At 63.6% G+C, this 26379-nt stretch overlaps 1 protein-coding gene and 1 long non-coding RNA gene across 3 annotated transcripts; one reads left to right on the top strand and one right to left on the bottom strand.

The window, feature by feature from the left end:
• Nucleotides 1-1649: 1649 nt before the first annotated feature.
• On the top strand, nucleotides 1650-14557 carry LOC118496862. 2 transcript variants are annotated; one of them, XR_004899420.1, is made up of 3 exons: nucleotides 1650-1782; nucleotides 2991-3557; nucleotides 14453-14557. It is a non-coding gene; the product is annotated as an uncharacterized LOC118496862 (long non-coding RNA). The 2 variants fall into 2 exon arrangements; XR_004899421.1 differs by lacking the exon at nucleotides 14453-14557 and having other exon boundaries at nucleotides 2991-3972.
• On the bottom strand, nucleotides 4099-5647 carry LOC114507035 (neuroendocrine secretory protein 55-like). Its single transcript, XM_028525024.2, has one exon. The coding sequence runs from the start codon at nucleotides 5054-5056 to the stop codon at nucleotides 4361-4363; it is 696 nt and encodes a 231-aa protein (XP_028380825.1). The 5' UTR covers nucleotides 5057-5647; the 3' UTR covers nucleotides 4099-4360.
• Nucleotides 14558-26379: the final 11822 nt, after the last annotated feature.

Raw genomic sequence — 26379 nt, 5'->3', positions numbered from 1 at the left:
CTTTGGGGCCCCCACAGAAATGAGATGAGATGAGATAACAGAAATGAGATGTTAAATCACTGGATTTGACAGAAGCCAGTTCTGCTTTCCAAACATTTGCTCTGCTCCCGTGTCCATGCGTCCACAATAGAGGCGACGACATTCGGGGGCAGGGCAGAACCTCTGAGTCACTCCGGCCCTGCGGCACGGAGCCGCACCCCAGCACGCGGTGCGGCGGCCATCAGACTGCACCGGAGGGGGACAGCTAAGGAAAAAACGCCCCGAAGGGCTCCTGGGAGGGAGTGACGATGAGAAAAAGGGAGGGCTGAGAAAGTCCGTTTACCCTAACTAGCTGCGGCTTCTGAGCCGCTTCCTCCAGGCCCGGCCCAGTCGGGACACGTGCAGGTGTCACCGAAGACACTCAGCACTCGTGGCCAGCGCCGCGGGCTGCCTGCTGGCCCTGTGCCCCACCCCCCACCCCCGCTTGTTCTCACACGCGAGGAGCAGAGGGACAGCACCCCCGAGACCAGCTCCGCCCACCTGCCCGTTTCCCTCCCAGGTGAATGGTCCCAGGGCGAGGTGGGATTCTGCATTCTCAAATGAACGGGCCTCCTGAAATCATTTTGCCACCAATTTAACACCGGATTTGCCAAACTCAGATTAGATCAACACAAACCAGGTTTCTTCACGACTGGTGCTTTTGACCTCATCAAGCTTTGAAAAGTGTTTTGGCTCCATTCGTGTTAAAATTATTGATAGAGTCAAACTGGGTGACTCTGGGTTTCTTACAGGACCCGGCCTGCAGGCCTGTGGAGCTGAAAGGCATGCTGGGAATGCCCCATGCAGCCACTTCGTGTTCCGTGTGGAGAAACTGAGGCAGAGGCCGCTGGGCAGGCAGGGACTAGAAGGTCCTTAGACCTGACGTTCTGCTGCCCGTCTCTGGGCGTTGAGGCTCAGAAAGTCAGTGACCCTGCAGAGCGGGGAGGGGGCTCCACTCCCCATTCTGGAGCTCGGGGACTACGGGGGTCATTGGAGACTCGCCCCTGTGCTGGACTATGACATCACTCCCTGCTGGGAGCTGCATCTGATTTTAGGGTTGTTTCTTGTTCTAGGTCACCTTTCTGTTAAAGAGACAGACCCCCTCCCCCACCCACCCACCCACCCACCCACCAGGGTCTCCGCTCGGTCTCCTCTGCACAGGCCTGAAGAGCAGCAGTGATGCAAAGCCACGCAGGGGCTTTGAGAGAAGACCTCACTCGTGCCGACACTGACGTCTCAGCTCTCCGTTAACCCTGTATGCAGCACGGCTGCTGAGGCTGGGGCCGGGGGTGGGGGCAGCTCGGGTTCACTCAAGACACATGATCTCAGACAAGTCCAAACGCTAACATTTCCAGTGCTTCAATTCTGATAACTATTAATTCAGAGTTTGCCAAAAGGTAGCAGCACGTGCACAGCAGACTGTCGGCCACACAGTAGTACCTGAACACGGCTGCGTGGTCTTCCCCGTGGGCCGTCGGGCCGGAAGCGCAGCTCTGGCCAAGGAAAAGCAAGTTCCCACTGAGCAGAGGGTTAAAGGAGTAAAGGGCAAACCCCTGAATGCTGGCGCACATGATCGCGTTTAACTAATTTTATTCTCTTCCTCTTCCTCTCTGTCTCTCTCCGCGTTTGAAATGCCATGAAATACTTGGGATATTCACCTCTGTGGTCAACAGATCAAGTCGGCAGGATTCCCCTCACCAGCCCCAGCTACATCCAGGCTGACCAGCTGGCCAGCCAATTCAAATGCTAACTTGGGCTTAGCAGGTGAGACAAAGGGCCGGTGGGGTGGGCGGACTGGGGAGTTGGGAATGCTTGGAGAACTCGCCAGAGACGTCTCTGGAAAGGGAAGGCAGGTGAACCTGGGTGCCTGGGGCAGAAGAGGGTCCGGCGTGTCTGTGTTGCAAAGCCCCCCTCCTCAGGCGGGCCCGGGCCCGGGCACTTCCCTGGGGGTCTGGCACGGCCCTCAGTTGTTCTGTGTGGAGCCTAATGAACCTGGAGCCCAGGAGCAGGACGGAAGGAGGAAGTGGGGGAGGGGAGGAGTGTGGGGGTGGGTAACAGGTTTTCCCCATCAGTTAGTTTGCATGGCAAACTGTGCGTGTTCCTAGGTGCCCCTCCCCCCTCGGTGAACCTGTATACTGCTTCCAGTTGTTCTGGCCAGCCCCCTGGCGCAGACTCCGGTGAGGGGCATGGGCAAGGCACTGGGACTTTTTAAAGAACTTGCTTATTCACCCTGCAACGAGGCAGCAGGCTAATGTCTCTGGTGAAAACCCTACCTCTGCAGAAAAACTGGTGCAAGGTGCCCCGATCTGTGAAAGTAGCCCCCACACTGAAAAGCAGCCCCCAACCCCACCGGAACCCCGGCTGCCTCTGCCCGGTCACTGGGGAGCTCAGGCTTCGCCCGAGGGACAACGGCGCTCAGCCACAGCGAGGAACTCCGCGTCACCGTAGGCAGGAATTCCCACTTTGGGGAGCTTCACTCCACGCAGCAATTGCACACTTTGAAGTCACCGGCAGGGCTCCGCGGCGCGCCTAACCCTCCGGCAAGTCCGGGGCAGCCTCCGGACTGACGACACTCCCACCCCGCCCGGGGAAGCCCTGGCCGGCGAGCCGCCCGCGGAGCCTTTGCCCACCGGGTGTTTACAAGCGAAAACCGCAGCCGCGTGCTGGCACTCAGTAGCCATCCGCCCGAGCCGCGCGCGCGCAACTTAGTCCCGGGGCGCAGCGCCGCTTCCCCGAGGGAGGAGACCTGGAAGGAAGACCGTTTAAAGTTCTGTTCCGTGCGGCTGCTTCCTTCTCTTAGGGTCCTGAGAACCCGACCATCTTCTCAAGCCTCAAAACGCTTCGCCTGCCCCCCAAGTCATTCTCGGAATAGTTCAAACCCCACCAAACACGAGACGCACGCGCACCAAGATCGAGTTCCAAATCGGGAGAGGTTTTGTAAATATGTTTCACTTGTCTGTCTCTCCCCCCAGGACCGGCGAGGAAGGCGCACTTTCCGCACCGACGCCGCGTTACCGGGCTGCAGCCGGTTTTGTGTTCGGGCGCGGGCAGTTTCACCGCCGCATCACCGACTCCAAACGCGGCTCCGCCCGGGCTGAAAATGGCCGGTGAGCGCCGCCTCCCCGCCCCGAGGCTGCCCAGGCGGCCGGCCCCAGGGTCCTCTCCGCCGCTCGCCCCAAGACTTGCGTTGGCTCCAACACCTTTCCCCAGCGCCGCGGGTGCCGCACTTTTTGAGGACCCTGTGTAGGGTGTCCTGACCACCTACATGCCCCCTCTGCAGCCCACTTCTCGTTCTGCTTTACCTTTGCGTGCGCGAACACCTCGCGGGTGTCTCAGCCCTCTCTCTCACCAGCAGGGCGTTGCGCAAACAGCCCGGGACCTCTCCAGCCCAGCTGCGCCCAGCTCTGCCGCCGGGACGGCTGCGCCGGAAGGTTGGAGAAACCCCGACACAACGTGACCAAGCCCGCGGCACCAACCCCGGCAGCCCTGAAGGCACCCCGGAGACTCCCACACCTCCTCTGCTTGCCCTCCAGGTACCAGTAATCTTAGGGAGCCGCCTGGGGCTCTGAGAGGTCGGTTCTAGGGTGCGCGCGGGCAGGTGCGCACGCTCTTTGCGGCAGTCTCGGCCGGCCAGCGCTGGGGGACTGGTGGCGGCCGGGACTGGCGCACAGCCGCGTGGGGCACCGGTACCCGGGATCCCGAGGCTCCCGATTGGAAGCGCCGGGACTTGGGCTCCAGGCTCTGAGTGTCTTAAGCACCTCGCGCGACTTGCCCCGGAGCCAGCTGTCTCCGGAGTTCTCGCCCAACGCCGGTCTGATTACTTTTCGCACATTGGAACAGTGTGGCTACAGCGCGGCTGCTGCGGCTCCGTGAAAGTTGGCGCGCGCACTTCCAAACCACATTTCAGGCACCTGCTAAAGCCAACTTGTTTGAGAGCAGCCTCCTCCAGGAGGGAAAAAATGTGCAGAAAACAACTGACTTACCTGTGCGTGTGGGGTGTCCAGTCGGAAATCTGGGGCACATCCAGGATTCAGTTGTGCGTCCTGGGCACCAGCTCGGGGACTTCAGGCTGTCTCCAGCGGGGTGCGAGGAGCCCCCCGCCGTCCCACAAGCCTTTGGCCACCCGGCCGCCCTCCGGCGCACTGGGGTGATTTGGGGAGCCCTTCAGGGCTCGCCCTGGCCCCTCACTTCCCGGGCTGGCTGGCTGTGCCCACGGTCTTCCCACCTTCCTCCTCTTTCCCTGCCGCCCGCAGCTCCCGCACCGACCCCAGCCTCCCCACTTTCGCGGTGGGCAGCTCACCTGAATCAAAGAAAACAAGGAGAATCTGGACCGAGTCCTCCATTAGTGGCGCCGGATGGGGATGGGTCCCCTCTTGGAAGGGGACTCCGGGGATGGGTCGCGGCGGGTGGGCTTCTTGGGCTTGCAGCGGCGCTGCTGCTGCTTCTCCTTTTTTGGCTCCGCGGGCTCTCCGGGGCCCCTGCGAGCCTTGTCCCCGGGCTGGGGCTCCCGAGTGCTGGGCTGCGCGCTACTCGGGGAGGCGTCGGGGCTCCGCAGCCTCAGAGCGTGCAGCCGCTCAGTGAGCGACTGGCCGAAGGTGCTCTGCTTGGGCACCGCGGGGCCGCGCTCGTCCTCGGGCTCGGTCTCGGGCTCGGTGGTGGGGGCGGTCTCCGTCTCGGTGTCGAAGTCGAAGTCGGAGTCAAAGTCGGACTCGGACTCGTAGTCGAAGTCTTCCTCGTAATCCGGGCACCCGGGGAGGGGCAGGGCTCGGGCTGCCCCCTCCGGCTCGGGGAGGGACTCGGGGGGCTCGGGGAGCACCTGGGTGGCGGAGCGGTGGTGGGCGTTGAGGAAGGTCCGGCGCTGCTGGGTGGCCGCGCGCTGGTGGGCGCGGGTGTTGGAGGTGGCGAGGGCGCGGAGCAGCGCGATGGAGCAGGAGAGCCAGAGGAGCGCGGTGGCGGCCCGGCGGCCGATGGAGGGGCACAGATCGTTGTAATGGTGGCGAGCTCGGCGCCACTGCTGAGCCCGGAACCTGCGATCCATCTCCTAGGCGCGCACCGGGAGGCCGACCCGCTGCCCTCTGGCTCTGCGGAGAGTGGCTCCGGCGCGCAGGGGCTGCTGGAGCCGAAAAAGGTGCACCTCGCAAGGTGAGAAGCTGGGTCCGGAGGTCCCAGCCCCACCTCGCTGGGAGGGCAGAGAGGAGAGAGCCTGCCTCTCTGACCACTCAACTTTCTGGAGCTCCGCGCCTCTGCCTGCCTGTCTGCGAGGGAGGAAGGGATGGGGAGAGAAGGGGGGAAGCCGCCTCCTCGCGGGCTCCTCTCTCGAGTCTCAGCCTCGGGAGAGGTGCCTCTGCGGTCCTCTCGCCTGGGAGAGGACAGAGGAGACTGAGGCGAGGGGAGACGGGGGAGGCGCTGCAAAGTTGCGCGCAGGACTTCTGCCGGGCATGTGCGGTGAGGAGGCGGGGGCGCCTCCCAGCGAGCTGCGCAGCGGCGGCGGCGCGGCGGTGGCGCAGACCCTAGTGGGCCGGCAGGTGGCAGGAGGGAACCTTGTTTGAAAGGACTTTGGCTGAGCGAGGGGCGGGGGAGGCCTGGCGGGCGCCAAGGAGCCAGGGAGCGAGCCACAGGTTGGAGTCCTTGGGCACCGGTGTAGCGCGGGCGCTCCGCGGGCCCATACCCCTCGCCGCCTTCTGCAGCGTGTTGTCCTTAAAGTGGACAACGCGAGCGGCAGCTCAGACCAAACGGAACCGCAGACGTTCAGGGGAAATGAGGGTCTCTACATGAGTATTAAGGATCCAGCCCTGGGCATGTTCCGAGGGCTTAATAGTCTGAGGATGGTAACCTCGGGCAGTCATTAATCATGAAACCACTTTTGGCAGACCTGTCACAGTGACTGTATTCTGAGAAGTTGCCAAAAAATTCATCCCCCCCCCCCATGCGGTCTCAACCTGCTAATTAGCTCATGGACAAATAAGCACCTTCCCTGGGAAGGGTCCCCACAGACCGGCTAGCAAGCCTGCCGGCCGCGGGTGCGCTGCCCTAGGCGCCAGCTGGGGACAGGTGTGGAGGCGTGGCTTGGTTGCAGCCTGTCCCCCACTGATCGGCAGTAGGGACAACCGCCACCCCCAGCCCCGCACAGGCCTGTGTGTTGGGGGGAGGGTGCCGGGGAGCTGTTTGGGGGGCAGCTAGCAAGCAAATCTCACTGGGTACCCCTGAAAGCTCTCTCACAGATTTTCAACAAGATTAATTAATTCAACAGATATTTATTGAGTGCTGAGCGCTGCTTCAAGCGCTGAAGGTAGAACCAAGGGAAAAGGGGGGAAGTGTCGGGTTAAGGAAAGGACGTTTGGGGCTAGCCCGTGGTGAGGCGGAGCACCCAGAGTCCCCCCCCCCCACCTTACCCGCCAACACTGTGTGTTCCAGCTTGAGTTCTGCCTGAGAAAGCGGCGGGGTCACCTAGAACATTCGGCTTGGGGGACAGCTCAACACCCCGGAGCACTGCGTTGAACCCCAAGGGCTAAAAGGTCGGAGGGAGTTCATGTGTCTCTTTTCAGCCCCGGACAGTCAGGTGAGCCCCGTGTCCTCTCGGGGGGCCCTAGAGTGCTCCGGCAGGAAAGCATGGTCATTGACAAGCTCGGGTGTCCCCTCTGTGACCTCTGCTCCTCCGGGGTGGTGCCTGCCCCCCTCTTAAACTAGGGAGCACCCCTTTGCCACGGTGGCAAGACCAAAGGCGGTAGAACTCAGGGCAGAGCCACCTCCTAGAGCCCACAGCCGTGTCGACGAGGCTGCGGCACTCGGGACGCGTAGTCGTTTGGGTGTCTTCAAGTCCACGTGGGGGAAACGTGAAGGGGCACAACCCGCTAGAAGCCTGCTTTCCCCGTGGCCCACCGGCCGCCCCCCTGGCTCTCCCTCCTGCTGGCCAGGCAGTCCCGTGCCCCAGCTGTGGTCAGCGTGGGGGGCTCGCCCCTGTGCCTGGACACTGGGCCCCTTTCAGACCAGCACACTCGGAGTCATGAGCTTGATGAGTCTGGCCGCAGCTTTGGGCGTGTCGCCGCTCTATTCCTTGTCCCGAGTGTTCCTGACCCGGCTCCTTGACTGTGTCTGTCTGCTGTGGGGTGCCCTTCCACGTAGCGTGGGGCGTTACCGTGCTAACTGGTCTACCAAAGTGGGGTTCATCTGGCAAACCCCATAAAAAGCTACTGTCTGCATTTCGGTTGTGCTCTGTTCCAGCACTTCCCAGAGAAGCTGAAGGGGTCTGTTTTGTTGTCACAGGTGCCTGGATGCCTCCGGAGGGGCATCTGGAGTCGGACACCTCCGGTCCTGATCTCTCGGCCGGGAGGGGAGCATTCTAAAGGTTCTGCCCACAGTGTCCCGCCTGCTTCATTGTTTCCAAGGAGCACAGCCTGCGGATGGCACATGCAACATGGAGACACAGTTCAGGTGGTTTCAGGCACACGTGGCCGCTGGCGAGCGCCCCTGGAGTGGGGACGCGTGCCGGCTGCCGGCGCCGAGGTGGGCGAAGCTTCCGCAGGGCCCGCCAGGAGGCACCCGGCGCGCCAGGAGTGCCGCGTGCCTGCCGCAGAGGTGGCGGCCCAGAGCTGGCCCACGCTCACACGCACACCGAGATGGTCTGCATTATTCAAAAAGGTGCATTACATAACAAGGAGTTCTGGACTCGATTCCGCATTACTGATGCACCTTTTTTGCAAGATGCATTTTAAGCAGCAGACGGACTTTGCACAAGACGTTGCATCGCCCAGCCCCAGTCTCGCACTGGCAGGTCCGTCCGGTGTCCAGCCGGCAACCGTCCACCGGGGCTCCGGGAGGAGCGGGAGGGCCGCGCTGAAACAGTGCCGTCTGGCGCTGCGCGCCGAGCTCGAGCAAACGGATCTGTGCGGAAACGCTCTTTAAAATGCATTACGTGCGTGACTTTAAAAAGTGCTCGCTGCAGAGTGAATTTCAAAAAGGAGCAAGCGGGTGATGAACGACCTCGGGTTGTCAGCAGCCGAGGGACGGGGGCCGTGTCTGTCTGCCGGTGAACGGGGTGCGGACACACGGCCCTGGCGGGGCCCCACCGGGAGGGGCCCCAAACCTGTCGGGCGGGAAGGCGGCTTCCCAGCGTCACGGTGCTGGACAGTGAGGTGCTTGTCTGGAAGAATTTGAGGAATGTCATCTTCAGCCCCTTCGAGGACTGTCCTGTGGGAGAGGCGTTAAGATGTATTTCATGTGACTCCAGAGGCAAAATTAGAACTGGCGGGTGTTGGTTACAGCAGGCAGATTCCGGCTGAGCCCGAGGAGGACGACTCGAACGATTAGGGCTCTGAAACGAGCGCCTGTCGGGGCGGCTGGCTCTTTGTCAGAAGCGGTCTTCAATCAAAGGCCAGATGACCGCATGCTGGAGATACTTTCCGTGGGACTCACGGGCCAGGGCGGGGGGCCGGGGGCAGCGCGGTTCCGATTCCACGGAAGGCACGCGGAGGCCCGGGGCGGGCTGGGGGCTCCCGCGACGCCACTGCTATTTTAGAAGCGTTGGACAGAGCAGCGGCTCAGCGACAGGAAGGAATGTTCGGGTGGCGTTTCAGGACACGAGCAGACAGGTGTGTGCTGTGGACCTTCTGTGACCGGGATGGGGCTCGGAGGCCCTCTGCGGGGAAACTCCCTTGGGAAAGCAGAGGGATGGGAACGAGTCAGGTCTGTCTGTCCACTGTGTTGGTCCTCTTCGCCTCCCCTCCCCTCCCAGAGCAGGCTTGGGAATTAAAAATGAAATTGGCTATTGTGCAGTCGTGCATTGGGTCCCTTCTGTGACCAGGACGTCGTCACCCAGGCATCGTCCACCCAGGGGCGGTCACGGCGAGCAAACCCCTGCCACCCAGCGGCGCAGCGCGCGCGTCCGTGTGCGACGCCCCTGAACAGTCGGCAGTGGGTCGCCAGCAGGTGTCACAGAATCACACCCACACCAGATGCGGAAACCGGGGCGGGGGGGGGGGGGAGCTGGTGCGGGCAGTTAGGGCCAGAGGCAGAGTTCGGCCATGGGTTTCCACCTAGAGATTTTCTTTCCAAAGCCCCTGGGGGGGGGGGGTTGTGTCCTGCTCCCTGTCCCCTGGGTGCAGAGCTCTGTGCTGGTCACTCGGGGGAGACGGGTGGACCCCACGAGTTCTCAAAGGTTTGCCAGGCTCTTGTCACGGGCCCCATGGACACCGCCCGTGTTCCAAGAGGAGACGGAGGGCCAGAGGTTGGCCCTGCACTGCCCGGCAGGTGGGTGCGATCGCTCTCGAGCCTGTTTGCTGGCCCGTCCTTAGAAAGGGCCGCTTGTGCAAACGGACAGCTTGTCAGACTTTCCTGAGGGCGGGAAGGAACTGGGGGGCGGGAGGCGCTCCCCACTCCTGCGTGGGGCCATCACCGGACAGGCCCCGCCTGGGTGAGAATTTGGCTGTGCCCGCAGGTCCGGGTGCAGGCGGGCTTGTTCGGGTCGTCCTTCCCGTGCTCCTTGGCTGCGGCGGGCCGGCCGGCAGGTCCTCACCAGCAGGAGCGGTGACCGTCCTGAGCTCCTGATCCTGTGATTTGGGGGGAGTGTCATCTAGAGCTAAAAACAAACCGGGGCAAGTCATCTCTGTGACATGACGAGGTTCTGTCCAGGCAGTTTTGGGGACAACAGGGCTCTGTGCCCTTTGAAAGGGAGACAGGGTCACCGACGAGCAGACCCCTGTGTGCAGGGCCGGAGCGGCCTCGCCTCCCTCCCCCGTGTACTCCACGGAGGTTCTCCAGGGTCCGTCCCTCCCTCCCGCTGCCATGGGGCCAGCCACTTCCCGGCTCCTGGTCCGACAGGGGGCTTCTGGGTGCTCCCACCCCGGGCAGAGCACGGCGCGGGCCTCGGGCCTGCCGCCTGCCTCGGCTCCAGCACTCCCTGGCGTGCAGGCGGTCTCCCCTCCGTGCTCCGGCCTCCTGCCTGCCCGCGTCCTGTCCGGACATCGGGACAGGGCTCTGTCTGCTGGCCGCCCACCCTGCCGTACCCCCGGCTCGTGCCTTGGGCCTGCCGAGGGATCAGTGTCCAGAGATTCCCCCAGCCCAGGTGCCTCTCGGGTGCCCCCTCTGCCCCGCACATCCGCCTCCTCCCGCCGCAGCTGGGGGCTGTGGGGAAGAACACTGCTGACGGCCAGGGGTGACTCAGCCCTCCGCCCCCCGGCTCACGGCGGTAGCTTTTGTCCAGCTCTCCTGGTCATCCCACCTGCCCCTCCAGCCACTGGCACTGACAGAGGGCCTCAGAGTTGTTTTTCTCTCATCTGCGGAGGCTCTGACTCACCCTGCAGCCTCGGCGGGGGAGCGAGCCTAGTGGTGTCGTGGTTCAGACGCGCGCACAGAGCCTTCCCGCTGCAGCTCTTCAGAAGATGATTAGACCAATTTTACATGTCTCGTCGGCGAGGCTCGGGAGAGCGGGGCTGTGTCTGTGCGCGCGAGTGAAGTGGGGGCTTGAGGCAATCACCTGCAGGCAGATGGCTCTGGGCTCTGTGATCGTCCGTCCTGGTAACCTGGGGGGTTGGCTCCGTCCACTGCAGAGCTGCCTCGAGCCAAAAAGGATTCTCGGGCACTTGTTTGTGTTTGGCTCTTGCTTTGTTTTTGCAGAAGGCAGGTGGGGTTAGGGTGTGTGGCTCTCTCGGGTTGCGGGACCCCAGCCACCAGACAGGTGTGTGGGCGTCGGCCTGGGTCAGTGTGTGACCCGCACCCCGTCAGAGGGTGCACGCAAGACAAAGCCACCCCTGCTTCCAAGGCGCTGGCGCTTGGTGGCCCTTCTGTCCTTTCTTCCCACCCTCCTCCCCCTGCCCACGAGGCTCCTGAGATGCGGGCCCGGATGGTCCACAAGGCCACCCGCACCACCAAGTAAGAGAGACCCCGGTGGGGCCCACAGAGACACGCACACCCACGCGCTGGAGGAAACCTCCCAGGACTCGGAGGATGAAGGACAGGTCTCCTCGGGACCGGAAATTCAAACTCCTAGGCTGGCGATGACTTCTGGACCTCCCCCCCTTCCGTTGCTGTGGCTAAAAGTCAACGTATTTTGGGGCTTTCCCCTTTGCTGGTCTGGAAAGTCTGCCACAGAACAGCCATTGCTTCCTCCCAGCTCCTCATTTGGGGGCGGGGAACCCATAGTTTTTCCAAATCCTAATTACCCTTGAGGACAATTTGGGTAGTTGGCAGTCAGGGGTCTGGCGGGGGAGCCCAGACAGGAGACTGCCCCCCCAAACCCCCAACACACACACTCACAGAGAAGCAGAGGAATCTAATCACCTCCAAAGGTGCTTTTGACTGAAGCACCCTCGGAACAGGCTCGAGACGACCCTGAGACACATACAGCAATCACAGACTTGGGACTTTTTTTCAAGACTGTCAGGAAATCTTCATCTCTGTCCCTTTGAAATACTCTGACGTTGCTGAATTCACTTTTAAAAACAGAAACCAAAAACTCCCTATCCACACTGAGGAGAAGAGGGTTCTGGCCAGCCTCCCGCTGCCCTCGGACCCCGCACTGCGGGTTGTGTGCGGTTCTGCTGTGCGCTGGGGGGGGGGGGGGGGGGCGGGGGGGGCGTTCCGCCGTGGCCCGGCCCCAAGGTTGTGCCGTCCTGCCCGGCGGGGGTCTGACCTCCAGAGGCGTCCCCCCTGACGGCTGTCGTCTCAGACCCTGTTCTGACACCCTCGGGGGCCGGCTCCCCCGCTGCAGACTCTCCTGGACCCTGGCAGCGTGGCCACCCGCGTTGGCGCAGGACGGAAGCCCCGCTGTGTCTTTATTGAGGTCTGTGGCGGCCTGGCCGCTGTGTCGGCCGGAACTGCATTCAGGCTGTAAACTAAGTTGGGAAGGGATGTCATCTTTTCTGCATTTCACCTTCAGCCAGAAGTACGATCTCTCTCTCCATTTAACTGAGTTTCTGTGTCTCCCATCGAGGACTGGGGGTTTTTGGCGTGGGATTCTAACACCCACCCGCGGGGCCGCCGTGTGACTACGCAGCCCACTTCCTGGGTGTTTGATACTTCTGTTGCTGTTGTGAACCGGCTGTTCTCATTATTATTTTCAGGCTATTTGTTATGTGTTTATAGGAATGGTATTGATTTTTGTGCATTCTTCTCATATTCTGCTACTTTTAGAATTGGTTGGTTGATGAGGCGGCCAGAGGCCTACTCAGCAGGCGCCTGCTGGAGGACTTCGGAGACGGCTCCCCGCCCGGGGGAGAGGGTGGGCCCGGGTGGGCAGGGCTGAGGGCGGGGCAGCAGCCGGGGCGGGGAAGAATAAAGCGGTTTTCCCCTCAGGCTGCATTTATTCTGGGAAGGGTCAAAGCTTCTTACCTTTTAGTATTTCCACGTCATTTATGTTTGAATGACAACAGTAATTTGGGTTTTTAAGATTTCCCAGGCTTATAAAGAGTCTTAAGAAGTTTGCTCTAATTGGATTGTTCGAAAGACTCACCCAGTGCGTTAGGCGAGCAGACCCGTCCGGGACCCAGGCTGCGGCTGGGGTTTCCCTGGAAGTGGCAGCGCCCGGGGCTCAGAGTCGGGAACTGCCAGCCGGGCCGTCCGGACTCGGTGGTCGTGTGACGTCGGTAGTTCGGGACTCCGGTTCCGTAGTTTATGGTAACCTTCGGTTCGCCCTTGTGCATTCTAGTGAGTCGGTCACTCGGTTTTTACTTCTCCTTCCCTCTTCCCCGCCCTCCACTGTTTGCACGGGGTGGGGCAGGGTGGGGGCTCCCCCCGGGGTTCTTTTTTAAAAGGGGTTTCTTCTAACCTCTCCAGACGGCCTTTAGGTGGGTGTTTGAGAGCAGCGACAACAGCAGATGGTGTCCTGGCAGAGGGGCCCAGCAGAAGGGTGGGGTGAGAGGTGGAGGGCCGGATTCAGGACCGGCCGGGCCTGGACGTGCGTCCTGCCTCCTCCTGCTCCAGAGCTGACCACTGGGGTCACTGGTCTGGGTTTCTCGCTCCTGAGCGGCAAAATGAGGTCCTTCTCGGGCCCAGGAGAACCTGCCTTCCAGGGCTGTGGAGGTGATCACGGAGGCAAAGACATAGGAAGTGTTTAGCAATGGCCAGTAGCAAGCAAACACAGAACCAGTCGCTCAGGTGTCACTGCAGTTGTCACTGGTGACGGTGGTGGAAGTGGTAGTGGTGCCATTGGCGGGGATGTTATCGGTGGTGGTGATGGTGGCAGCGATGATATCAGCGGTGGTGATGGTATTGGTGGTGGTGATGATGGCGGTGATGGTAGCGGGGGTGGCGATGGTTATCAGCGGTGGTGATGATGGCGATGGTATCAGTGGTGATGGTGATGGTGGTGGTAGTGGTAAAAGTGGAGAGGCAGGGGAGCAATGTGGATGGTGAGGCTGGGAGGAGCCCAGCGAGGCAGAAAGAACCTAACAGACAGTGGGAAAGGCCAGTCGAGTTGGGTTTTCTCTATGAATTTCCAGTTTTTAGTGGCCTCTTGATGAAGGTCTCAGAAGCTGGGGTTTGATGTTCAAATCTTTGCCGAACCCCTCACTGCCAGGCACCAGGACTGTGGTAGGGAGCATAATCCGACTCCGTCTCTCCACTCCGTGCACCCAGTGGGGACCTGAAACAATGAGTCACCACATCGGTAGGGTTGCCTTGCGGCCTGAGGGAAGGGCACTGGGACAGCAGAGAGGCTGCCCCAGATTGGGGCACGTCGGGGCATGTTTCCTGTGGAGACGACACGGGCACACGCGTGCTGTGGCCTGAGGGGCAAGCGCTGGCGGCTGGGATGGTTGCTTCGAGTGTGGCGGTCGTGAGTGTGCGGGCCCCCGCTGGAAACCAGCACATGGGGCGGGACAGCTGGCAGAGGTCGGCAGGACGGGGCCTCGGTGTGACCGGAATCTCCAGGGGTGGCGGGGCTGCCACTCGGGCGGGACAACATGCAGCCTGGCGCCTCCACACCCTTGGAACGACGCGAGCCCTTGTCCTGAGGGCCGGGAGGTGCTGTGATCCAGTGTCTGCTCGAGAACCTCTCTGGCCGCAGAGTAGGGGAAGGGACTTGGAGGCAAAGCCCGCGGTGACGCCAGCTGGGTCTGGGCGGGGGGGGGGGGTGGCTCTAGAAATACACAAAAATGGTGGTGGCAAGAGTGGCCTGAGGGTCACTGAGGACGCCACCCAACAAGGCTGGGTGACAGACGGCTGTGGGGAGTTGGCCGTGCGAAGGACGACACCCGGTGCCTTTCGCGGAGCTGGAGAAGGGTGAAGGAGGCCCGCGGTGGGTGAGAGGCACCCGGGAGTCCTGGCTTTTTCTTTTCTTTTAAGATTTAATTTATTTTTAGAGAGAGGGGAAGGGAGGGAGAAAGAGAGGGAGAGAAACATCAAAGTGTGGTTGCCTCTCGTGTACCTCTACTGGGGACCTGGCCCGCAACCCAGGCACGTGCCCTGACTGAGAATCGAACCAGCGACCCTTGGTTTGCAGGCCCATGGTCAGTCCACTGAGCCGCAGCAGCCAGGGCGTGAGTCCCGCCTTTGACTCTGAGCTGGAAGCCTGTGGACCGCGTGTGAGGAGGAGTCGACGGGCAGAAGGGAAGGGGGTGCGCCTTGCGGTCCGCAGTGGGGGGCTGCGGCAGGAGCAGGAGCAGGAGGGCGTGGAGAGGGGCGCCTCACTGAGTTCCCACCGAAGTTGTGCGGGTGGAAGTTGTCCCAGAGCTGCAAGGGACTTGGGAGGTGAAGTCTTAGCTCTTTTCTTGCTCGGGGGAAACTGAGGCTTAGAGGGGGGTCGGGACCTGCTCGTTAACAGTAAAACCGTCCCCTGGACAGGAATGTCCGCGGTCCCAGCTCGGTCCCTTTTCACAAGGCACCGCGGGAACCTCTTCCCGCAGAGAGGGGACGGGGATGAGGGCGCAGATGTCAGCCCCCGGTGGCAGGCCTGCTTCTGTCAGCGCCCAGATGCACCCTCCGCAGCTCACACTCTTCCCTCGGTCACTGGAGCGCTCCCGTTCTGCCGGGCTCCGCGGTGGAGAGCCGGCGGCGCAGGCCGGGAGGGGCTCGGAAGCTGGAAACCGAACCCGGCCGCGCCCTTCACAACCGGGTCCGGCAGGGGCCGTGCTGCTGCAGTGACGAGGGCCGGGCAAGGGCAAGGCTAGGGCCGTCGGCTGACCCTCCTGTCTCTGCTGGTTGCTCAACAGTGCAGCCACCTCCGGAAGCACCGGGGGTTACTGTGCGGGGAGGAAGCACAAGAAGGCGGAGCTGACGTTTCTGCTGACCCTTCGCCCAGGTGTCTGCTCTGTCACACCTGCGACGCGGCGGCCGCTCCTCCCAGCCGTCGCGTGAGCGAGCAAGGCGGCGTCCGTGTGCACCCGGGACGCACGCACCAGGCGCGGCGGAAGCTGAAGGCGACCGGCCGAGCTGGCACTTAAGTCGGCTTCCACGGCCTCCACCCGCCGCAGCCTCCGTGCCCGGCCTCGCAGGTCTTCCCAGAGTTACCGGCCGCACATAGAGTGACCGGTTTCCAGAGGTGCCTTAAAAAAAACCAGTATCTGTGTCGCACTACTTTGCAGCCTGTCGCTTGGCAGGCGTCTCTCAGAGGCCCTGCTGCCCTGGGTCAGGTGAGGTCTTGTTCTTCTGAGTGGCCACCCCGTCACCCACGGTCCGAACAGAAGGCCGTGGACAGTCCCTTCCCCGGGGGCACTTGGTCCCTTAGAGACGGCACCCCAGCCTCTGTCCTGGCACATCCCTGTGGCGCACTGACAGGGTTCCCAGGGGCCAACTTCGGGCAGCACGAACGCTGGGTCGCAGGTCGCCGTGGAGCTTTGGCTCGGGCGCCCTTCCCACACTAGGCCTCCGGCCTGTCTCCACGGGCGGCGGTGACGGCGGTGGCGACGGCGGTGGCAGCGCGGGACCGCCTGTGCCCCTCCTGCCGCCCCTGTTCCTCTAGGGAGTGCCCGCCCTGCCAGGGAGCCCGGCGCCCGAGTGGGGGGCAGGCTGGCACCGCGTTCCCGTGGGGAGGTCCGACCCGGGTCCCCCAGACACCCATTTCGGAGACGTGCCACTGAGGGGTACGGGGGCGGGGGGGAGAACCTCTCTGCGGACAGCAGGGAAGAAGCTCGGGCCTGGGGGGGGTCCAGCTCCTCCCGCCCCCCCCCCACGGGGTCACACCGCCCTCACTGCGAGGGCCGGCTGAACCCGAGGGGGAGACCCCTTCTGATCCCGCGTCTGGACCGTGGGAACGGCCACAATGTAAGGAATGCCCCCCCGCCTTTGACACAGAGGCCCCTGTCCTCCCCGCCCGCTCGCCGCCCGCTCGCCGCCCGCTCGCTGCAGCGCAGACGAGTCACGGCGTCCCACGAGGGCCGCAGTCCACGAGGGCCGCAGTCCACGAGGGCGTCCACGCGGGACGTTTTGAGCACGAAAGGCAGCGCCGGCTGGAGGAGGCGCGGCGGCGAGGACAGGCTGGGGTGGTGCACTTCGCGATGCTGCCCCGTTAACAACAACACAGTGGCAGCGCTGGGACGGTGAGCGGAGTCCGTGACAGGGCTTAGTGTCACTCACCCAGTGTACCCGTAGGAGTGACTTCTTGTCCCCACCGGTCCCCGGCAGACACCTGTGGGGCCTCCCCGCTGCTCGGAGCGGCCTCCACGCTGGTCGGGGAGGCTGGCTTGGGTGTGGGGGGCCATTTGTAGGCAGACAGTAGAGTCAAAACTCGGGGCTCAAAAGGCACCTTAGACATGAGAAACACTTCACAGTCCCGCGGAACCACCGCCACGGTCTTTGCGCAGACTTCGGTGACCCCCACGCCGCACGGCTTCTGCCCTACCTCCGCACCGCAACTGCACACAGCGGTTTTCTTTGACCAGCGTGTTGTGCTACAGCCCAGCGGGTCCGCTCCCGAGAGCGCAGCCAGAGAACCTGAAGCACCGATCCAAAAGAATGCGCACCTGTGTCCATCGCAGCGTTACCTACAACCGCCGAGACTGGGGAGCAGCCCGGGCGCCGGTCGGGAGACGAGTGGGTGAAACAGCTGCGGTGCGTTCACGCAAGGGAGCACTATGTGGCCAAGAAAAGGAAGGCAGGCTTACCCTTCCCACGGCCCGGAGGGACCCCCCCGAGATGACTATAGGCCAGTCAGACAAAGACACGCACCACGTGATCTCACTTATACGTGGAATGTACGAACAAAATAAACTAACAGACAGAATAGAAGCAGACTTACAGACACAGAACAGACTGGCAGCTGTCAGCGGGGTTGGAGGGCTGCGTGAAGAAGGTGATGGGGCTGAGCTCAGGAAAAACGGACACAGACAACAGTGTGGAGATTGCGGGGGAGGGAAGGGGGGGAAGAGGGTCAAGGGGGTAAACGGTGATGGAAGGAGACTGACTTGGGGTGATGAGCACACATACAACGTACAGATGATGTCTTACAGAATTGTACTCCTGAAACCTATATAATTTTATGAACCAGTGTCACCCCAATAAATTCAGTAACAAAAAAATTTAAAAATGGACTTGGCTTTCTCGCCATGAATCTAGTTTGAAAGGACAGCTCTGCCAGGGCTCCTGGCCTCTGGCTGGGCACGTCTAAACACACGTGAAGATGGCGGCGCTGCTCTTCGCGCGGGCGGTGTTGGCGCTCGTCCCCTGGGAATCGCCTTGGCCCCCGCCTTGACCTAGCCTAGCAGGTGCCTCTCCCCAGCTGAGGGGCAGGGGCTCAGCCTGTGTCCCTGGCGAGGGGAGCGTGCCCGGACCCCCAGGGAACGCTGTGACGGGTCTCTGCGTGTGCAGCAGGCGCTCGCCTCCTCCCACGGGCACCTGCCATCGAAGGGGACGGAGTCGGATGCCGGTCGCGGCTGCGGAACGGCGGGGCGGGCTGGCTCCGGCTGGCTGGAGCCTCTCGGGTTTCAGCGGGACTGAGTTCCGCGGGCTGTGTGTTCTTTCCATGACATTCGCCTTCTAATAATAAGTCGACAGATGTCGTTGTCTTGATCTGCCTTTACCGTGACATGTGCTGTCCCTTCACATGTTTGTGCTCGCGGGTGCCGCCAAGGAGCGGGCTTACCAGTGGGCGCTAACCCTAACGGCCCTTGGCCTCCTGGGAGCCGTGTCCCCGGCCGCGGGGGCAGGCGCCTGGCGCCTCCTGCCGGCACACGTGCAGCCCGCCCCTGCAGCTGAGGCCTTTCCTCTGTTTGGGGGGTGGGTGCGGGAGGTGGGGCTCCTCCTCCACCCTGTTCAGGTGTGTGTCCACACTGTCTCAGCGGCAGCAAGGCCAGGCCCAGCTGCTGCCGACCCGCCTGCGGGCCTCTGTCCGCCTCACCGCTTCCTGCACGGATCACCCCGACCAGGAAGTGCCCGCGGGGTTCCTAGCACACACTAGGTCCTCTCCAGACATGTGTGGAATGCTTTGTTCACATGTGTATTTTCCAACTTGGCGTCATGGAAATTTCCACGCACACTGCCGGGGCCAGGAGGCCCAGGGGCCCCAGCGCAGCTGCTGCACCGTCAGCCCCTGCCAGTCTCACTCCCTGCACGGCCCCGCCTTTCCTCTGTCTTTGAAAGCGAATTCCAGAAGTGACACCGTCTTGTCTCGGCTCCCTCTGAGAGCCTCCGTCCCCGTTGGGTGCCCGCCCCCACCCTCCCTGAGGCCGCCGTGCAGGCCCAGGGGGCCCCAGCAGTTGCCCAGAGCGGCACCCATTCTCGAGGCCCCCAGACTGACCGGCGGGGCTTCCCCCGGTTCCCCAAGTGGAGCGGACCCATCTTTAGTGCCCAGGCCAGTCCTGGCCATGCTCCCTGGAGGAGCGCACGCCAGGAACTCACGGAGCGCACGTCGGCATGGTGTCAGCTGTCGCCGGCCGTGCGGAAAGCCTCGCCGCGGCCAGCTGCCGGGCCCCTTGGCGCTGTATTAATAGCAGGGCCGAGGGGCCCGACGGCACGGGAAGCCAGGGGGAGAGGGACAGCTGCGGGGTCATCACACCGCGCTCCAGGCATGTGCTCCCGGCCCGGCCCACAGGTGGCCCGCACCCCGCCTGCTGCTTGAGCCCCCGTAGCTCGCGCCCGCCTTCTCCTTGTAGGGTCAGGAATGGGCCCGGGCGGACGGCACGCTTGACGAGGGAGCCAAATTAGGGCTGGCACAGTTGGGGTGGGGGGCTGGGGTGGCCCCGCGCTCAGGGTCAGCTTACACTTTTACTGGAAGCGTGGGCATGTGCGGACGGAGGCGGCGCTGCCCCGGCAGCCGCTGGGGTGTTGGGTGCTACGTGCCATGGGGGGACAGACAGACTTTTGAACATCACAGGCCAGATGGCAGCTTGGCCGGCAGCAGGGTGGAGGGGGGCACTGACCCGCTCAGGGGGCTGGGGAGGGCTGGCGCCTGGGAGAAGCCCCGGCACGTGAGGCCTGTGAAGGTGGCGCAGGGTCGCCCGAGTGAGTGGGCAGCGAGGGCGGCACCAGGGGCAGGTCTGAGAGGGGAGAAGTCGCGGGGCCCAGCCCCCAAGCCCAGGGGAACGGGTTGGGTACTAAAGCCAGTGCTTAAGGTCCCTGGTTTTGGCGTCAAACCCAAACTGAGCACCGCCCCAGGCCCCACTGCCCACCCCAGGCCCTGGGGCAACTCACTGATCTGCCCAGTTGCAGGGGAAGGGTCAGGGCTCCTGGACGACTAAGCCAGACAAGTCGCCGCTGGCACTCAGAAAGGAGTCCCTGAACGGAGGCGCCGCTGTTCAAAGCAAACGCTAATCTCAAAACTGAGGGGCAGGCGCACAAGTCCCCTCCAGGCCTGGTGCTGCCCAGAGACGTGTGTTTGAGCAGCACCGGACTTGTTACCAAGTCACAAACGGTGCCCTACGCCTAGATAGTAGAGGATCTTACCAAGAGCTCTGGAGACTGGACTTCTCCCAGCCCGTGGGGACCTCCGGACACCTGGGGCCTCTGTGGCGAGGGGCGACTGCCCCCTGTCGGCCAGCCACAAACCGCCCCCGTGGGCGCTGGCGGCCACCTGGCCTGCCACTCAGCCCCGGGCAGGCCCCGGCCTCCGCAGGCATTCCCACTTGCGCCCTGCAGTCGGGTGCAGCTATTATTATCTCAGAAGGAACAGGGGCCACCAGAATTGGCACCGAGGTGCTGGCCGGGCCTCCTTGACTTTGCGGTGACATTGGTCTGGGTGGCCCGGGCCATGGGCTCAGGGTACTGGGGGCCTGGTGTGGAGGGGCGGGGGCGGGGGCGGAGGCCCCCGGCGGCGAGGGCCGGGCCAGGAGCTAGCGCAATAGCCCCTTCCCTGCCGTCGCCCTGGGTGGCCCAGCAGAGACACAGCAGGGTGGGGGCAGCTCCTGTGGCGACGCCAACTGACACCTCGGCTCCCCGGGCCCGGGGGCCACGGCTGCCGGGACCTACGGGGGCCCCGGGGCCCAGGGTGGTCCGAGGCCTGGGCGGGGCGCTCAGCATGAGGGCGGGAGGGTGGAGGGAGCTGCAGGTGCTCTCAGGGCTGCCAGCTGGAGGCGAGCGCCCTCGCACTCCCTCGGGTCCCTGCAGCCCGACCTCTGCCCGCCTGTCCAGGCCTCAGGGGGGCTGGGCCTCGGGGCACCCGTGGGAAGGCCGAGGGCAGCGCTCCTCCTGAGAGGAGAGGCGTCTCTTGTGGGAGCAGCGTCGGGGTCGGCGGTCTCCACGTGGCCTGCTCCCAGCTCGGTCTTGGCCCAGGGAGCCGCCCTCCTCGCTCGCCTGTCCCCTCTTCACCCGATGGGTCCCGTGTTGCCTGCCGCGTCCTGGGCATTCCGGGACATGTCCGCTCACTAAAGTTTCGTCTCACAGGAAAACCAAGACACGGAGAACTCTAATGACTTGTCCAAGGCCACTCAGGTGCCATGTTCGAGTCTGCACTTGAACTCAGTGGTTGGCTGAGTTCCAGAACCCACCTCGAATGCTGCGTGGGAGACGAGGGGCTGCGGGGAGGGCCCAGACGACACTGGGACCGAGTCAGGCGTCTCGCGTGGCAAGCTGTGCACAGGCGCTGTCGGGGGCGGGAGCCGCTGCGGGACGCTGTCTGGCCCAGACACGCCTGGAGACGAGCCAGGCCTCCGGCACGTCCCACGGCTGGCCAGGTAGGGCTCAGGTGACTGACAGCTCTGAGCCGGAGTAGCTGGGGTCTGCTTCTGCGTTGGTCAGTCGGGTGGGGGCCTTTTTTCGGAGGTCTCTTTCTTGACAGTGTTGAAGAGGGTCCCCGGCCCTTCCAGAATCTTCCTCAGCCCTCTGGGGCCCAGCCTGGGGCACGCCTACATGGCCCAGGGCGCCACAGCCCAGGGGAGAGGCCTGGCAGGGAGGGGCCGCCCCGGGGGGGAGACCACCGCTCCCGGCAGGCCAGAGCGTGTGCCACTGCGCGTGGGACCCGCCGCCCCCAGCACGGCGGCCTTCCCACTCGGCACCCTGAAGGGAGCCGCAGTCCTCCCCCCCGGACGTGTTCCAGTTTCAGGGGGTTCTTCCCTGACAGGTGAGGAGAGTGAACTTTGAGAGAGGTCAGTGCCTGAAGCCCCTTTTCCAGTCCCCTAACGAAGACGGCTGGCTGGCGCGGGTGGCCAGGTGGGCAGGTGGCCGGCGCCTGCTGTGGGCGCGCCCGGGAGAGGCCCCCAGATGACCCAGGCCCTCCCCGGAGCCAGCCCGGCTCCCTGGGTGACCGAGCTCCCGGGGTCCAGCCGCGGCACCGTGCCCGGGCCCCTCGCCACCAGATGGCGCAGCTGCAGTGATGATGCTGCCAGCGCCGTCAGGGCCCGTCTCCGGAGTCTCGGGCTGGGGGCTCCCGCGCCCCACGGCCCAGGTGTGCGGTTCCCGCCAGCTCTGGCGCGCCGCCCTGCACTGGCCGCAGGTTTGGCCACCGGTTCAGCCGCCCCAGTCCTGTCCCCCACACCCTGTCCCGGCGCCGGAGGACCCACGGGGCGCCGCAGCCCGCCGCCCCTCTGCTGGCTGGAGGGGCCCGGAGGAGGCTCCTCTGAGCCCGCTTCCTGCCCCTACAGAAGGTGGCCTGGGCAGGCGGCTGGCCTGAGACCTGGGGGACAGTCTGGGGGACGGCGGCTCAGCCCTCTGCGCTGAGCGCCCTCTCTCCTTCATCAGTACAGGGCCAGGTTTCCGGAACCCTGGCTGCTTCCCTCAGAGTCTTTTCATCTACCGATTCGAGGGAGCGAGAGAGAGAGAGACGTCAGCCTGCTGTCCCACTTACCGGCGCACCCACGGGTCGATTCCCGCATGCGGTGGCACCCACCCCTGGTCTCCGCGGCCCACGTGCTACCTTGAGGGGCTCGACGGGCTCCGGGCCCGGTCCCACTGAGCTGGGTAGCCCCACGCAGGTGTGGAGGCGTGGCTCCGGCCACGAGGAGGGCTCGGACACCGACACCCAGGCCACCGCCCCAGACCTCAGGAGCCGCCGTGCGAAGGCAGGCTTCTCCCCTTTGATCAGACATCCGGCCGCCCTCACCCACAGCCACGGCCACTGCCGCCGCCGCTGCCCTTTGTGCACGGGTGGCTCGCCAGAACTCGCGTGCACTGGGTCTTTATGGTAAATCATGCCTCAGGGAATGTCTTCATGACAGGTGGACGACGGCTCCGTGGGAATGCTGGCGTGGGCCACTCGGTCACTCACGCTGGGGAAGCCCTGAGACGTCATCTCCCCCACCCCCACCCGCCCCGCCCCGCACTGGTTTAATGGCGGCGTCTCCCAGTCCAGTCACGGGAGAAGCGCGCCCGGCCCTGGAGCGCAGAGGGAGGAGGCAGAGGGAGCTTAGGTTCATGTGGCCCTTGAACCTGGAAGGTCGGGACACTGAAAGTGAAGAGAGATCATTCTTGGAGGCGGAAGGGTCTCCCTCCCTCCACCCGCCCTTCAGAGCTCTGCTGACTACACCCGGTGGCGGGATGCCGGTGACACCACGGTGAACGGGGTCCCACGTGGCCCTGGGCCCCGGTCCGCTCGCAGCCAGGCAGGCGCAGACGGGGATCGGTGGGCTGGGCCCTCCCAGGGGCGGGGGGTGGGGGCTGGCTGAGATTCCAAGGTGGGGCGGCAGAGGAGGCACGGCCGGCCGGCAAGGCCCCCTGGGAGAGAGCCGGGGAGGAGTCGGCGGGCCCAGGAAGGACGGCCCGCCAGGGGACCAGAGGGATCGTGCTCGCGTCCCTGAAAGGCCAGAGCGCGAGGAGTCACTCGGGAGAGGGAGGCACGCACTCGGGTCTCCGTGTTAGGGGGTCGTTTCACGGAGCTGAGGCTCAGCCGCGACCACTCACTGGGGAACCAGGAAGGAGGGTCCCTCCCACACGCAGACCTGGGTCCGAATGGGCCAGGAGGCCGGGGGGGGGGGGGCCGAGAGGGAGTCCACGGGATAGAGGAGGCCGGGCTTGCGCGGGGCGGGGGTGGGGATGGCGGGCACGAGGGGCCGCCGGCAGGCAGGCAGGCCCTCCGCTTGTCACTGGGGTGAAGCCGCACACTGCTCGGGAGAACTCTGACGGGTCCCCACGGGCTCCTCCACCCCAGTTCTCCCGGCAGTGGGACAAACCAATCTTCTTAAACCTCCAACTCTTCTTATGCATTCGTCTTTTTTTTGTTTTGTTTTTTAATATCTGGAGCTCAAGAGGACCTGAAATTCACACCGAAGAAAAAGCCTAGACGCTGGATCGAGGCAGGCGTGTGCTCATCTGTCTTCCGGAAGGACTGGTTAGAAACAAAGCGCACCAGCAGAGCCTCGTGACGTCGGCGCCCGGACGGGCGCCTGGAAGAAACCACGACAGCCAGCGCCCCCTGCACAGGGCCGGCCCCTCCCGTTGGGTCCCCCCACAGAGAACGCAGGGCCAGAGAGACCGGCCAGGCGCAGCCTTGGCGCAGGCCCCAGGGCGTCTTCCGGTACAGATGTCCCGTCGCTGTCCCAGTTTGCCGACGAGGGCACGGAGGGTCAGAGAAGTCCAGTGATTTGCCTGAAGCCCTTACCTGGTAACTGTCAGAACTGGCCTTGATCCCCAAAGGACAGAAAAGTGGCCTGCCTCGCTCTCCTCTCCCTCCAAACACGGGGCACATGCGGGACAGGAGGTGCGCGCGGCCATTCCCCTCCGGGGTTCCCTGCCAGGGGCACTGTTGTCCCCCAGGGGGCCCTGGGCAGCCTCTGGGGACGTTTTTGGTTGTTGCAGCTTCGGGGTGGGGACCACTAGCCGCATCCAGTGGGTCGGAGCCCAGGACGCTGCTGAACACCTCGCCACACCCAGGGGGCCCCCAGAGCGTGGCCTGGACCCTCGAGCGCCGGGCCGGGCAGCCCCGATGCAGGCAGGTGACGGGGGGAGACGGGTGCGCCCACGGGCAGAGAAAGGCCTGGGGAGGCGGGCACCAGCATGGCTGCATTAGGTTATCTCGGTGAAAGGATTCGGTAACTTGTAATTTTTTCCCCTGATCTTAGCCTCCTCGGCCCAGACCGCCACCCCCCAGGGATGGGAACATGACAACTTCTATTCAAAACCACGTTCTGAGACGCACGCTAATTGCACTCTATGTTTTTCTGTACTGTTTGAATTTTTTTTTAAGGAACCATGTGCACGTACCATTTTTATAATCTGAAAAAGAGTTGTTTCCATTTTGTGAAAATAAAAAAGGCCACGCCCTCACGCACTGGCTGTCCGGAACGGCCCTCTGGGAGACGCGTCGGTCCTGCCGGTGTGGACGGCGCTCCGCCCGTGTTGTTCTACCGTGGATCGTGGGCACGTGCAGGGGTGTCACCCGGTGGGGCTCTCCAGGCTCGGAGAAGAAAACCGGGGGTGGGGGAGGGGAAACGCTGAGCTGCTGCTGTCTCGGGTGCCCCGTCCCGGGGTGGGGGGGTGGGACGGCACATCTGTGCGGCACAAAAACTCCGGAGACAGGGCGGGGGCGGGGTGACTCCTGGGGGTCTCCGACGTGCCAGAGACTGGGGGGGAGAGGCGGGCCCAGCACGCTGCCGCCTCTCTCAAGGTGGGAGGACTGAGTGCCCCCCCCCCACCTTTTGAGGGAAACATCTAATCCCTAGACCATTTTTATTTTATCCCGAGGCCTGGCTCGGTCTGGCTTTCTCAACCAGGGCCCTGCTGACATTTCGGGGGGCTGATTTTCCGATCCCGTTGGGGAGGCATCCTGGCATCGTAGGGTGTTTAGCAGCATCCCTGGCCTCGACCCCTGAGACGCCAACGGCACCTGTCCTCTCCCAAGTCCCTGCTCAAGGCCCAGTGGACGGTGGGGGTGAGCCAAGGTCATGGCCGGCACAGAACCACCGGCCGGGCACGCCTCGGGTTCTAACAGGAGGACCTTGCAGACATGGTACAGACTCCTGGGTCAGGGGCTCACCGCTACATTTCTGAGTCCCCGCACATGTTTTCCACCTGTCTTCGCAAGTCTTCCCTTGTGACCACCCGATCTGAGGCAACCCCGAGGGGGCCCGTCATACCCCGTGTCCTTCAGACGACTGCCCCGAGGTTTCCCGACCCATAATGATGGGCAGGCAGGCGGGAGGAGCCCGAGTCCCCGAAGCACCGAGCCCACGGACTAGGGCTAGCGGCCGGAGAGGCGCCGCGGTGGCAGCCGCTTTGCACAGCAGCGCCCGGCTCAGAACCAGAGGATGAGCCCGGAGTTGAGTAAGCTGCAATCAAGCCAGTCCGGAAACTCAATGCCTCACATCCCTTCCCATCTTCTTAGAAATCCCTAATTCATACACAACCCAGTCAGGGGTGTGCAGCTCAAAATAATTACCCTTCTTTCTAAAGACTGAGGCTGGGAGGGGCATCTTCTTGCATTGCAGAAAATGAGAGGAAACTCCTTGGAGCTCCTGGCCCCTGACCTCGACCTCCTCGGCCCAGACCGCCACCCCGCAGGGATGGGAACACGGTGACTTCTACTCAAGACCACGTTCTGAGACGCACGCTAATTGCACTGCCAGGAATGGGCCCTGTGCTGCCTCCTCGCAGGCCCGAGAGAGAGGTCGGTCGTGGCAACAGCCTGGAGATGACGGAGCTGCCCGCCGCAGAGCGCCGGTGAGACCACCCGGTCCCCCCTCGATGGAGTGGCCGGGGAGTGCTGAGGACAGAACCGGGAGGCCTCTCGTGCACTGCGAGGAGATGTGTCACATGGACACATCGCTGGAGCACAGCGGGGAGCGGCGTTCACGGGTGCCGCCACCTGTGTCCACGGAAGGGGGAGGGGCACACGTGCACACTGGCTGGGACACGACCGGTGTCCCCAGGCTGGCCACAGGACGCTCCCTGCATTCCCTTTGGTATGTTCTGATTTTTTTTTTAAGATTTTATTTATTTATTTTTAGGGAAGGAAGGGAGGGAGAAAGAGAGAGAGAAACATCAATGTGCGGTTGCCGGGGGTCATGGCCTGCAACCCAGGAATGTACCCTGGCTGGGAATCGAACCTGCGACACTGTGGTTCCCAGCCCG

This window comes from Phyllostomus discolor, chromosome 9 (genome assembly GCF_004126475.2).
Source record: "Phyllostomus discolor isolate MPI-MPIP mPhyDis1 chromosome 9, mPhyDis1.pri.v3, whole genome shotgun sequence".
In the NCBI taxonomy this organism is placed as follows: domain Eukaryota; kingdom Metazoa; phylum Chordata; class Mammalia; order Chiroptera; family Phyllostomidae; genus Phyllostomus; species Phyllostomus discolor.
Note: the sequence above shows the minus strand (reverse complement) of the source record. Positions and strands in the feature narration are given on the sequence as shown.